Source organism: Procambarus clarkii, chromosome 6 (assembly GCF_040958095.1).
Source record: "Procambarus clarkii isolate CNS0578487 chromosome 6, FALCON_Pclarkii_2.0, whole genome shotgun sequence".
Taxonomy (NCBI): domain Eukaryota; kingdom Metazoa; phylum Arthropoda; class Malacostraca; order Decapoda; family Cambaridae; genus Procambarus; species Procambarus clarkii.
Window position 1 is genome coordinate 43,705,037 of NC_091155.1, and position 14,176 is coordinate 43,719,212.

Consider the following 14,176-nt stretch of genomic DNA (forward strand, 5'->3'; position numbering starts at 1 on the left):
TGTACAAACACGATCATGACAACAGAAAGGAAAACAGGGCAGGGGTTGGAGAGTGAGAAACAAGTTCACGTAAAGTAGCAACACCATGTTTTTGAATACAGTATATAGAATTGGGTAAGCTAAAACAGTATAAAAATATATAATAAAATAATGGTTGCAGCTATGGAGAGTGCAAAATATTTTCCTGATAAAGTTTACAATTTCTAACAATTTTAAAATTGGAAAAATGGTATTATAAGTTAATGAACTAATATGTGCTTTAATATACATTATACTTAAAATATTTTCTGATTTATCTCTCACACTCAAAATGTTTAACCTATCACCCAAATGCACCGTCTTGTGAATTTTCATACTACAAAGATGACTGAATCTCTTAAAACTCTCGACACTCATGAAGGTTTATCATTCAAATGCACTAACATGTGTGCTTTTATACCTTTACGTGACTTAAATAATCTGCCACATTTATCACACTCAAAAGGCCTTTCTTCTGTATGTACCAACATGTGACGTATTATAGATCCACGATCTCTAAACTTTCTGCCACAATCATCACACTCAAAAGGTCTTTCATCATTGTGCATCATCATGTGAGTCTTCATACTTCCAAGGTGTCTGAACCTCTTCCCACACTCTGGACACTTATGAGGTTTTTCACCCGAATGCACTAACATGTGAGTCTTTATACTTCCAAGGTGTCTCAACCTCATCCCACACTCTGGACACTTATGAGGTTTTTCACCCGAATGCACTAACATGTGAGTCTTTATACTTCCAAGGTGTCTCAACCTTATCCCACACTCTGGACACTTATGAGGTTTTTCACCCGAATGCACTAACATGTGAGTCTTCATATATCCAACCTGACTGAACCTCTTCCCACACTCTGGACACTTATGAGGTTTTTCACCCGAATGCACTAACATGTGAGTCTTTATACTTCCAAGGTGTCTCAACCTCATCCCACACTCTGGACACTTATGAGGTTTTTCACCCGAATGCACTAACATGTGAGTCTTCATACTTCCAAGATGACTGAACCTCTTCCCACACTCTGGACACTTATGAAGTTTTTCACCCGAATGCACTAACATGTGAGTCTTTATACTTCCAAGGTGTCTCAACCTCATCCCACACTCTGGACACTTATGAGGTTTTTCACTCGAATGCACTAACATGTGAGTCTTCATACTTCCAAGCTGACTGAACCTCTTCCCACACTCTGGACACTTATGAGGTTTTTCACCCGAATGCACTAACATATGACGCTTCATACTTCCAAGATGACTGAACCTCTTCCCACACTCTGGACACTTATGAGGTTTTTCACCAGAATGCACTAACATGTGAGTCTTCATACTTCCAAGCTGACTGAACCTCTTCCCACACTCTGGACACTTATGAGGTTTTTCACCCGAATGCACTAACATGTGAGTCTTCATATTTCCAACCAGACTGAACCTCTTCCCACACACTGGACACTTATGAAGTTTTTCACCAGAATGCACTAACATGTGAGTCTTCATATTTCCAAGATGAGTGAATACCTTCCCACACTCTGGACACTGGTGAGTCTTCATCTTCTTTATGATAGGTGCAGTTTGTGGGAAGGTTTTCTCCTCGGATGACTGCATGAGTGGTGATGCTGGGTGACGCCTCACGGTGGGGCGTCAATGTTGAGGCTTAGACAAGGCTTTAGTGTTGTTTCTTAGGCTGTTGTAGAGTTAGACTTGATGTGAGCACTTGAAGGTCAATGGTGGGCTTCTTCTTGATGATAGGTGCAGTTTGTGGGAAGGTTGTTGTGTTGATTTAGGGGCGACGACGATCGTACGTGGGAAGGTTTTATGCTCATGTCTGGACACTCACCGTCCCGTGTTGTGATAATGGCGGCGACGCTCACCTAGGCGTTCCAGTGTTCTTTCTGGTGCCATATTTTATTTTTCTACTTATTACTATTATTTGTAACTGGTTTTCTACATTTAAATCTTATGTTTTCCTCTTTTTTGTAATTAAAGAATATGCTTGCAATTCATTTATTAAAATACAATGGTACTCGTTTATATACTTTCTGAAGGAAACATTGCTCCCATGGTGAATGCACTACTTTGCATTCTTTTTATTTATTTATTTATTTATTTATTTATTTATTTATGTATTTATTTATTTATATATATACAAGAAGGTACATTGGGTTTGTGAGAATTCATTGGATAGTACAGTATTTACATGCTTGTAAAGCCACTAGTACGCGCAGCGTTTCGGGCAGGTCCTTAATCTAGCAGATAATTTTAAGTAGGTAATTTCAATCAGAATTGATAAATGATAAAGATACATTACAAGAGAAAAATAAGATGAGAGAGATAAGTAAGTATATTAAAGCACATTGTTATATTAAATTTATTTATTTTTTTCAATCAAATAAATCATCAATCAGTATATATGATTGGTAATAAACAAGTTGTAATAAATAGAATACAAGCAGATCCACAAAAAGTAGGCAAGACAATAAGCAAATACATTCATAAACAAATTTGTAATAGAGAAGGAGCACCACCGCTGGCTGGAAGGATACAAGACGCTTTGTACACTGACAACATCGCACACAAGTTCAAGTATGTTTATTGAGATAAGCAATAAATACATATCAAAGAGACAGAGTATTTTAGGCTATTTCTACCCCCCTCTACTTCAAGTCCCTCAAGGGGCGCACAAATTCAGTGAGTACAAATAGACAAATAACTTTACAAGAATCCCATTTAACATTGCAGGTTAATATAGTAAGTACAGTATATAATTGTTACACTCTTGGGGCAAAATTCTTGTAGCTCCTAAGTATACTGTCTATTATACCATTATCATACATCCAAACAATTTGATGTGGTACACTATTTATTTCCTTATTTCTATAGTTTTCAATAAGTTGACACTCTAATACATAATGTTCTAAGGTGTGGGCGTGCGGCATACTGCATAATTTACACTCCTTATCTTTTTCACTGACATCAACACCGTATTGCCAGATATATTTATATCCTAATCGTAATCTCATGTAAATTGAATCCTTCCAAGTAGACTTTCCTTTACCATAAGTGAAGGACGAATTTGTATTTATTATTGAATAATTCTTAAGTGTGTTACTACTGTCCACCATTGCCATTCTCTTTATCATTTCTTCACCCTCCTGAATCATCTTGATTCTTGTTTTTATTTGTTTCAAGGTTAACTGACATACAACATCAACAAGAGTTTTTTCAGTGGCTCTCTTCGCTATGTCATCAACTACCTCATTCAACAGTATTCCCACATGTGAAGGGATCCACATGAATCTTACTTTATACCCAGTTTTTTCTAGTCTCTTAACATTCTCTCTACACTCTATCACAATATTCTGATATACTGGGCGTCTGCTATTTAAAGACTCTAACGCTCCTCTGCTGTCAATAAAGAAGCAAGCATTTTTACCACATTTGACTACTTCCTGTAATCCTGCTAATACTCCTTGGAGTTCAGCCTGAGTTGAAGAGACATTGTCAGTTAAGCGGCGTCCAATAACAGTATCTACAGTGCCGATGTCAGTGGACTCCACATCCTGCTTTCCCATCCCTAGCTACTGACCCATCACAATATACATGTTGAGTGTTTTCTGTAGGCAGTTTTCTAATTATACAATCATATGTTGCCCTCAGCTCTCCTATTTCATACATACTTTTTTTTCTTATGCAAGGGAGTAATTACTACATCTACATTACAATCCTCCCATGGTGGCGTAAATTTTCTCTTGGGCACAGCAATACACTCTGTAATAACATCATACTTTATAACATTATAACATAATTTATTCATATATACTCTCTTCTTCATCATACACTGTTCACTACTTCCCACCTTTTGAACCGAGAGGATTAATTCATTAGCTCTCCCACCTCTCATTAATCTAATGGCAGAGGCTACATTTATCTCTGAAATTCTATCCCCAATACTCTGCAGATTCAACTCCATCCTCATTATCTCAATCATAGCATTTCTTGGGCATCCTAAGATAATTCTCATGGCTTCATTTTGTACCTTCTCCAACTTGCCCATCCTACCTTTACCAAAACTTGAAATGGCAGGTGCAGCATAATCAATAAGAGATCTTACAGTACTCAAGTATATCATTCGTAGCACAGGGACTCCCACTCACAGGAGACATCTCCCGTCACGCAGGGTGCAGTCGCACCTCCACAGATCTCCAGTATCATCTATTGATACTGGAAATGGCTCAAAACGGCCACCACTTATGGGCTATTCATGCCCAAGCCACCTTTTGGGTGGCTTAATCTTCTCTCTCTCTCTCTCTCTCAACTCCCACTCCCTTTCCACAGCATGCCATGGCCTTCAGAGGTTGTAATCTCTTCCGACATTGACCCAACAGTCTGTTCATCTCAGCTTCCAAACTCTCATGGGTATATCCAACATATATGCCTAAATATTTATATATATTGTAGCGAGTAGATTATCCCAATAATATACTCGCTCCAAGTGTATTGTTAATATTCCTGTCAACCTTTGGAGATGAATGAGGTGAGGCGTTGCCCGGGCAACACGGTGAGGTGTTGCTCGAGCATATAAGCAGCAGAATAGCAAACATTAACTCACCATCTGGTCACCATTTGGTCCGGGAGACATCTCCCGTCACGCAGGGTGCAGTCGCACCTCCACAGATCTCCAGTATCATCTATTGATACTGGTAATGGCTCAAAAGGGCCACCACTTACGAGCTATTCATGCCTGTGCCACCTTTTGGGTGGCTTCATCTTCATCTTAACACATTCACAAGGGAGACATCTCCCGTCATGCAGGGTGCATTCGCACCTCCACAGATCTCCAGTATCAGCTCTTGATACTGGTAATGGCTTAAAATGGCCACCACTTACGGGCTATTTATGCCCGTGCCACCTTTTGGGTTGCTTCATCTTCATCTTAACACATTCATAAGGGAGACATCTCCCGTCATGCAGGGTGCATTCGCACCTCCACAGATCTCCAGTATCAGCTCTTGATACTGGTAATGGCTTAAAAGGGCCACCACTTACGGGCTATTCATGCCCGTGCCACCTTTTGGGTGGCTTAATCTTCATCAATCAATCAATCAATCAAACATTAACTCACCATTTGGTCACCACTTGGTCTGGGAGACATCTCCCGTCACGCAGGGTGCAGTTGCGCCTCCACAGATCTCCAGTATCATCTTTTGATACTGGTAATGGCTCGAAAGGGCCACCACTTACGGGCTATTCATGCCCGTGCCACCTCTTGGGTGGCTTAATCTTCATCAATCAATCAATCAAACATTAACTAGTCTACTTTCAAGTGTGGTCTAGAGCAGACACTTGCGAGATACTGTACCGACGCTCAGTGCGCTCAACTCACACCAAAGTATCACCTGTGTACTTCTGTATATTCGACCAAATATATATATAGTATCTTAGTGTCTGTGTTTATTGTCACCATACTTTACGTAACAATAGAACCGTTACATTGGTGACCCAGTGAGTGAAAAAGAACACCTAGTCACAAACTTGATCTTCGTCGTGGATTTATCTACCAGGTTTCCAGCATACAACGCAGATGAGCCAGAATTTTGGTTCATGCAGATGGAGGCTATTTTCGACCTTCACGAAATTTCGACTGAGAAAGCCCGATATGCCTGTACCCTGCCAACACTTAACTCGGAGGCTATGCACACTGCCTCTGCTGTCATCAACGCACCATCACCGGACACCAGGACGTACACTGCATTGAAGGCCGCTCTTCTACAGGCAGCAATGAAACGCCGCATTCAACAAAGGGACCAACTCCCCACTGACAAAAGATTAGCAGACAAAACACCAGCTCAGCTTCTGCGGCATATTCTGTATGTGATGCATACTGCAACTGGCCCAGCCCCCAGCGAGATTGTGAGATCACTGTGGATACAACTCTGTCCAAAACAAATTCAACCGGCTCTATTCAGTATGGCTGACGCCACCCCATTAGCCCAGCTGGCTACACTGGCAGACCGGCTTCATACGACGTCTGATAACGCTACGCTGTCCCATCCCAGTGTAACACAGCAGACTACAGACACCCAACAACTCGACGTCCTCCAGAACCGGCGTTTCTTCCACCCAGGGAGGACGTACCATGCGAATCCAGTATCAGTCTCTTGGCGACAGCGAGAACATCGGGAAGAGCTTTGTTCTTACCACCAGAAGTTCGGACAGCAAGCCCGCAACTGTAGGGCTCCTTGTTCCTGGTCGGGATACTACTTCGGCGGGGACTGTTAACGGCCAGTGACCCCGCCATTTCAAACACTACACTGCTCTACATATCTGAGGTCATAACCAAACGCCGTTTCCTCGTTGACACAGGTGCAGCAGCTAGTGTGTTGCCTCCCCCACTGGTCAAACCAACCCGTACTCCTGGTTTGGACTTACGAGCCGCCAATGGTACGTCCATCCGTACATATGGGACCCGCGCCCTGGTTCTCGAGTTCGCCTCTCTGGGTCGCTTTACGTGGACTTTCCTCATAGCGGATGTGGAACAACCCATTCTTGGATGGGATTTCCTGCAACACCATCGACTTATGGTGGATCCCGCAGGTGCAGTACTTCGAGCCTCTCCTAGTACCTCTACACAAGTTAACATCGTCACCCCAGTCGCATCTACGGAACTTCAAGCACTCCTGGATGAATTCAAAGATGTGACCCAACCCGCCAGCCCTCGACCAGAGGTGCAACATACGATTACGCATCACATTACTACAACGGGAGCACCTACCTTCGCCAGACCACGCCGCCTGGCACCGGAACGACTGGCGGTAGCACGTGCTGAATTCAATAAGCTACAGGAGGCGGGAATAATCCGCCCTTCGAACAGTCCATGGGCTTCACCTCTCCATATGGTCCCGAAAACAGCCCCAGGGGAATGGCGCCCTTGCGGAGACTACAGGGCTCTCAACGTTTGTACTCTGCCGGATCGATACCCAATACCACACATCCAGGATTTCTCACAGGGATTGAGCAACGCAACCGTTTTTTCGAAAATTGACCTTGTGCGGGCATTTCACCAGATCCCTGTGGAACCGGCAGACATTCCGAAAACAGCGATCACAACACCTTTTGGACTGTTTGAATTCGTCCGGATGCCTTTTGGTCTACGGAATGCAGCCCAGACATTCCAACGCTTCATCGACCAAGTAGTTAGGGACCTCCCTTTTTGCTACGCCTACATTGACGATCTGCTGGTGGCCAGTACATCACCAACAGAACATCTGCTACACCTCCGACTCCTTCTCACCCGTCTGCGCAACTTCGGCTTGCAGCTCAACTCCGAGAAGTGTATTTTCCATGTTCCAGAGCTGGATTTCTTGGGACACCGTGTGTCAGCAGCAGGGGTCCAACCACTAGAGAAGAAAATCGAGGCAATCAAAGAATTCCCGCGCCCATCTACTCCAAAGAAGTTGCAAGAATTTCTTGGTGTAGTGAATTTTTATCATCGATTCATCGCACATTGTTCGGACATCTTGCGACACTTATACTACCTCTTACGTGGTCGGAAACTCACGTCCCGTCTTCCGTTGGAGTGGACTCCCCAGGCAGAGACAGCATTCACCGACATAAAACACAAGCTGGCGGAATTCACCTTGCTCGCACACCCAGTGTCTGACGCTCCCACCAATCTATCTACCGACGCTTCAAACACAGCAATTGGTGCTGTACTACAACAACTCGTTGAAGGAGAATGGCGCCCAATTGCATTCTTTTCAGCGCGCCTGTCACCCCCTGAAGAGAAGTACAGCACTTTTGATAGGAAACTGCTCGCCATCTACTCAGCCATACAACATTTCCGGCACTTTCTCGAGGGGCGGAACTTCCACATCCTCACAGACCACAAACCTCTCACTTATGCGCTGGCGGCCAAGGGTGATGCTCACTCTCCTCGAGTAGCCAACCACCTGGGATTTATTTCCCAATTTACCTCGGATATCCGTCATGTCAAAGGAACTAATAATGTCATAGCCGATGCACTGTCTCGACCCACCATAAACCACGTCGTGAACAAACCCAGCTCAGGTGGACTATTGTGTAATCAGTAAGGCCCAACGGGAAGACCCTGATCTGCAGCGATTACGAACATCTGACACAGCTCTCCGGTTCATCGAGATTCCCATGGAAGGTGGTGGAAGTATAATCTGTGACACCTCACGGACGGTCGACACACATTCCTAGTTACAGCGGCCAGCCGCCGCGTTTGCCCTTCAGGGTTGGGGGTTCCGCGCCGCTGGCCCTCGCGGGATTGGGGGTGCTCCGCCGGAACCCCCAAAGTGATAAGCCTGCAGATAGCTAAGAAATATTCCCATGAATTGTAATTAGTGTAATTAAATTAATGCAACTTTCATTTACTACCTATGGATGTAGTTATTAATTGTAATTGATTTCTACTTTATCATTAAGGATTATTCATTATAATTATTCCTTAAACTTTATTGTTATGCACTAGTCAATAATTATTTATCATTCATCCTAATTAGCTATTTGATTCATTAAAAATAATTGCTTATCATTATACTATTTATTATTATTATTTATATAATAATAATTTATTTATTATTTATTAATTTATTAAATATTAATTTATTATTTACCATTATAAAATAAACAAGTCCCCAATCTGAGCACGTTTTCTTCCAACCTCAGAAAAAGAACACTGTTTTTCCAACGGCACTACAACGGTAATTGGTAGAGTGGAAGAAGTTGTATCATTGATGGTTACATATTGGTGTCTGTCACTAAGATAGGTTCGGATGTAGTCGAGGGTAAGGCCTCGGATTCCATAATGCTGAAGTTTAAGTAAGAGGTAGTTGTGATTAACAGTATCAAAGGCTTTCTTAGGTCAATGAAGAGTCCAATCGGAAACTCATTTTTGTCAAGGGCTGAGTAGATAACGTCAAGGAGACTAATGATTGCATCGTTGGTGCTCTTTTGGGACCGGAAGCCAAACTGGCAGGGGCTGAGTATGTCGAATTTTACGAGATAGGAATAGAGCTGTTTGTAAATAATTTTTTCAAATATTTTTGATAGAATGGGTAGATTTGATATTGGTCTATAATTGTTTATGTCCGCCAGATTGCCTCCTTTATGGACTGGCGTTACTCTTGCTTTTTTGAGGATATCAGGGAAGGTGTGACACTCTATAGATTTGTTGAACAGTAGGGCTATGGGTGGGGCAAGGGCGTGGGAGGCTCTCTTGTATACAATGGACGGAATTTCACTGGTGTTCCCTGCCTCGGTTTTTAGAGAGTGTATGATGGACACAACATCTGCCGGGCTGATTGGTGAAAGGAGAAGAGAGTTTGGATAGCTGCCTGAGAGATATGTGTTGATATGTGTCTGAGTCTGTGGGATTTTACTGGCAAGATTAGCACCAACCGATGAAAAGAAACTATTAAATTCATTTGCCATTTCTAAATCAGTTGACGGTATATCCCCATCCTTGTAGAGCTTTATTTGGTTATGTGAGTGTTGTTTAGTTCCTAGGATACTAGAGATTGTTTTCCAAGTGCTTTTCATGTTGCCTTTTGCTTCATTGAATCTATTCACATAATATGGAAGTTTTGCCTTTCTTATGATACTGGTAAGCATTGATGAGTACCTTTTAGCTATTTCCTTTGAAACTAGGCCAATCCTAAGTTTCTTTTCATATTCATGTTTCTTGTTGATTGAGTTGAGAATGCCACTTGTGAGCCATGGATTGTTTAATGTTTTGTCAGTTACTTGCTTGGTAAGAAGGGGACAATGAAGGTTGTAGAGGCTTAGAGTTTTGGAGAGGAAGAGGTTAGCTAATGAATTTATATCATGGGTATTATTGAATTCAGAATCCCAGTTAATATTTAGAAGTGCATCTGTAAGATTGCCTAAAGCTGATTCACTGTGTAGCCTAAATGAAAGTTTCTTGCTTTTTGGTGGTATTATGTCCATGTTCGCTATGAGAAAGGTAGGATAGTGGTCAGTTGTTCTGTCGTAGATGATACCAGATACAAGGGGAGCTGTTATGTTTGTCCATATGTGGTCCAAGGTAGTGACTGATGTTTGAGTGACTCGGGTAGGTTTGGTGATTGTGGGGATTAGCATACAGGCGTTCATGCTGTTAAGGAAATAGTCAACTTGAGAGCAATTTTGTTGACCCAGGTCAATATTAAAGTCTCCTCCCAGAATGATGTGGTTTTTGTTGAGATTGTTGTTTATAATAAGATTCCTTAGGTTGTCTGAGAAAGAAGCTATGTTAGTATTGGGAAATCTATAGGTGGCTCCAATAGTCAAAGAGGATTTAAGGGATTTAATTGTAAACTGAGCAAAAGTATATTCACAGTAGTCATCTCTGTCACTAATAACACTGTTGCAGATAAATGTATCTCGGTAATATATAGGTGTGCAACCACCTTTTTTTTTAGGCCTACAGTTATGAATGGCTTTATAACCACCTAAGTTGTAGAGTTGGGTATAGTCTTTATTTAGGCAAGTTTCTGTTAAAATAATGAACAATAAGTTAGTACCAAGTGCTGTGAGTAATGCACTTAAATCGTCAAAATGTTTACCAAGTGATCTAACATTTTGGTTGTAAACTGATAAACAGGTGCTATTTTGGAGTTTGTTTTTAGCCTGGTGTGCTGTGAAATACTTGCAATAATGATGATCAATGTGCTGGTTGGTGTAGATATGAGACAGAAGATTTTGATCAGGATCAATATCAGTGTGCATAGAGATGCAGAGGGATCACGATACAAGATACACGATAAAGCAAAACACAAGAATAAAAGCAAATACAATAAAATAGTAACAATTTAGAAGTAAAATAAAGATCCAATAGATAGCCAGGGAGGACACAGAAGTTACATATAATAAAAAACAAAAAATCAGTAGCGACTGACAATATAAATGTAAAATAAAAAATAATAAGAACAAATTGCAAATTGTTACTTACAGTGTACCTGATAGTACTTGTAAGCAATCTACCTCATTTTTCATTTTTTCTCAATTTGTTTGTGTATTGCTTAGTCTTGTTTATTTGTTTGTTTTGTATTTCTATAACTTGTGTTTTGTATAGTCCATGTTTATATGTTTTTTCTTTAATCTCATTTATTACCTAGGTTTCCTAGACTAGCCATACTCTCTTACTCCATTGTACCCCTGTAAGCCCCTTGTAAGCTAACTTTTTTTTTTATTCATTTTGTGTTTGTTTTGTACAGTATTGTGTACATATTTTTTCCCTTTTTTATAGCTTATTTCTACCTTATATTTTGCCTTTCTTTCCTTGTTTTTCCTGCAATCAGCTTTTTCAATGCAGACAAGTATAGACCCAGAACTTAACCTCTTATCCACTATCTATGACAATAATCACTTTAATGATTTAAATTGCAGATATTTTGCAGCACATGATGTAAACAATGTATTAACTCATAATCACAATATCTCTGTAATCAATTTGAACGTTAGATCCCTAGGTAAACACTTCGATGATGTTAGTGCCTTGATTGAAACTATTGACAACAAATTCTCTTTTATTATACTTACTGAAACATGGTTGAAAGAGGATACTACTCAACTCTTTAACATGCCTAACTACTCAGCAATTCACAACTGTCGTCAACTTCAGAGAGGTGGTGGCACTGCTCTTTACTATCACCAAGAACTAACATGCTTAAAAGAAATTAGAACTAGAGACTGCTATGGGGAGTATATCTTCGCCAGCTTCAAAGTCAAAGGTGCCGAGTCTGTTCTGTCTGTGGGTGCAGTTTATAGAATTCCTAACACTGATGTGTCCGAATTCAACTCAAACCTTAGAAATCTAATACTTGATAACAGACTGAACAAAAACCACCTAATTATCGCAGGGGACTTTAATATTGACCTCTGCGAGCCAGAACACCCTACTGCTGTTAGCTTCCTTAACTGTATGAATTCCTGCTTCCTCATACCCTTAATCACTAGACCTACTAGAATCACTGATAGCACTGCCACGACTCTAGATCACATCTGGACAAACATAACCTCTCCGCTTACTTCAGGTACAATCACCGATAGCACTACAGACCACTACCCCACATTTCTCTTAACTAACATTAGCAAACCACCTCTTGAGTCAAGAGAGATACGTTTTAGACTGCACAATGAAACTGCTATAGACAATTTTATAACTGCTGCTGATAATGTCAACTGGGAGTCCGAGTTAGGTAACATAGAGGACATCAACCTAGCAGTGCAATCTTTTCTTCAAAAAACTCTTAGACTTTATAATACCCACTGTCCTATGCTTACAAAACAAGTCACAACCAAAAGGCTCAACAATCCCTAGCTTACAAAGGGAATACTTAAATCTATTAATAAAAAACATGACCTTGAGAAGAAGTATAGGTTAGGAATCGTCTCCAAAGAATTCTCAAAGAATTACTCATTATTGCTATCTAAGATAATTAGACGAGCCAAAACTAAATACTACGAAGATAAATTTACCCAAATAAAGAGCAACATTAAACAAACTTGGAGCACAATTTCACAAATATTGGGATCAAAGAAGTCTTTAAATAACAAACCGACTCTCCTGTCTAATAACGATGGTCAGCTTTCAGCCTCTGATTCTGCTATTGAGTTCAATAGGTTCTTCTCTTCCATTGGTTCATCCCTTGCAAATGATATTCCATCTTCCAGTACTGACATTAAGGACTATCTTACAGGTAACTATCCACAGTCTCTGTACCTAAAGCCTATTAATTCCGCTGACGTCAATGAGATAATCCTTTCCCTTAAAACCAAGTCTGGTGCCCTTGAGGAGATACCAACTTTAATTTACAAAAAAGCCTCCAGACCTTTAGCCCCTGCTATTGCTTTGCTCTTCAACAAGTCACTTGAACTCCAAACCTTTCCAGATATTCTAAAAAAAGCGAGAGTAACGCCTGTCCACAAATGTGGTGATCTCACAGATGTTAACAACTACAGACCTATATCAATCCTGCCAAACTTGCCAAAAATTTTTGAAAAACTAATCTATAAGAAGCTTTACTCATATCTAGCCAAACTCAATATACTTAGCTCTTGCCAATATGGCTTCAGACCCAAAAAAAGCACTAACGATGCACTTATTAGTATGCTTAACTCGATTCATACAGCTCTTGATAAAAATGAGTTCCCTGTTGGGTTATTTGTGGACCTGCGTAAAGCTTTTGATACTGTCAACCACCAAAACCTTCTTCATAAATTACATCATTATGGAGTCAGAGGACACTCCCTACAATACCTCAAATCCTACCTTACTGACAGGCTCCAATATGTTTCTGTGAATAATACAATTTCTCCCACCCTACCCATCAACATTGGTGTTCCTCAGGGCAGCATACTTGGCCCTCTCCTCTTTCTCATCTACATTAATGACCTTCCAAATGCCTCCCAACACCTCAAACCAATTCTATTTGCTGACGACACAACCTTCATTTGCTCCAGTCCTGACCCCCTTGCTCTAAATGCCACAGTTAATACTGAGCTAAATAAAGTCCATCTTTGGCTAACTGCCAACAAACTCACCCTTAACATTGACAAAACTTTCTATATTCTGTTTGGCAATAAATCCTCTAATCAAATAAATCTCAAAATAAACAATACCCAAATTTGTAACAAATTAGATGGCAAATTCCTTGGCATTCTCATTGACCACAAGCTGAATTTCCAGGGACACATTCTAAATATATCAAAAAAAGTCTCAAAAACTGTGGGCATTCTTTCTAAGATCATATATTATGTACCACGCCCTGCCCTGGTGACTCTCTATTACTCCCTTATCTATCCATATCTCAACTATGGTATTTGTGCTTGGGGCTCTACTATCCAAAATCACTTACGTCCTCTAATTACTCAACACAAAGCTGCTATTAGGACAATATCCAACTCTGGCCCCAGGCATCACTCGGTACCCCTACTCAAATCTCTGAATATGTTAGACATTAAGTCACTGCACATTCTCTCATGTGTATTATACATATATAAAACGCTAAACTATAATGCCAATCCTGATCTCAAAAGCTTCATAGAAGGATGTAACAGAACCCATGAGCACCACACCAGAAATAAATACAGTTTTGATATTCCTAGAGTGCGACTTA

At 40.7% G+C, this 14,176-nt stretch overlaps 1 protein-coding gene across 1 annotated transcript; it reads right to left on the bottom strand.

Annotated features, from left to right (window-relative positions):
* Positions 1-392: 392 nt before the first annotated feature.
* LOC138356093 (zinc finger protein 737-like) lies at positions 393-1,193 on the bottom strand. Its single transcript, XM_069311772.1, has one exon. It carries the CDS (start codon positions 1,191-1,193, stop codon positions 393-395), a length of 801 nt encoding a protein of 266 aa, XP_069167873.1.
* Between the last annotated feature and the right edge of the window lie 12,983 nt (positions 1,194-14,176).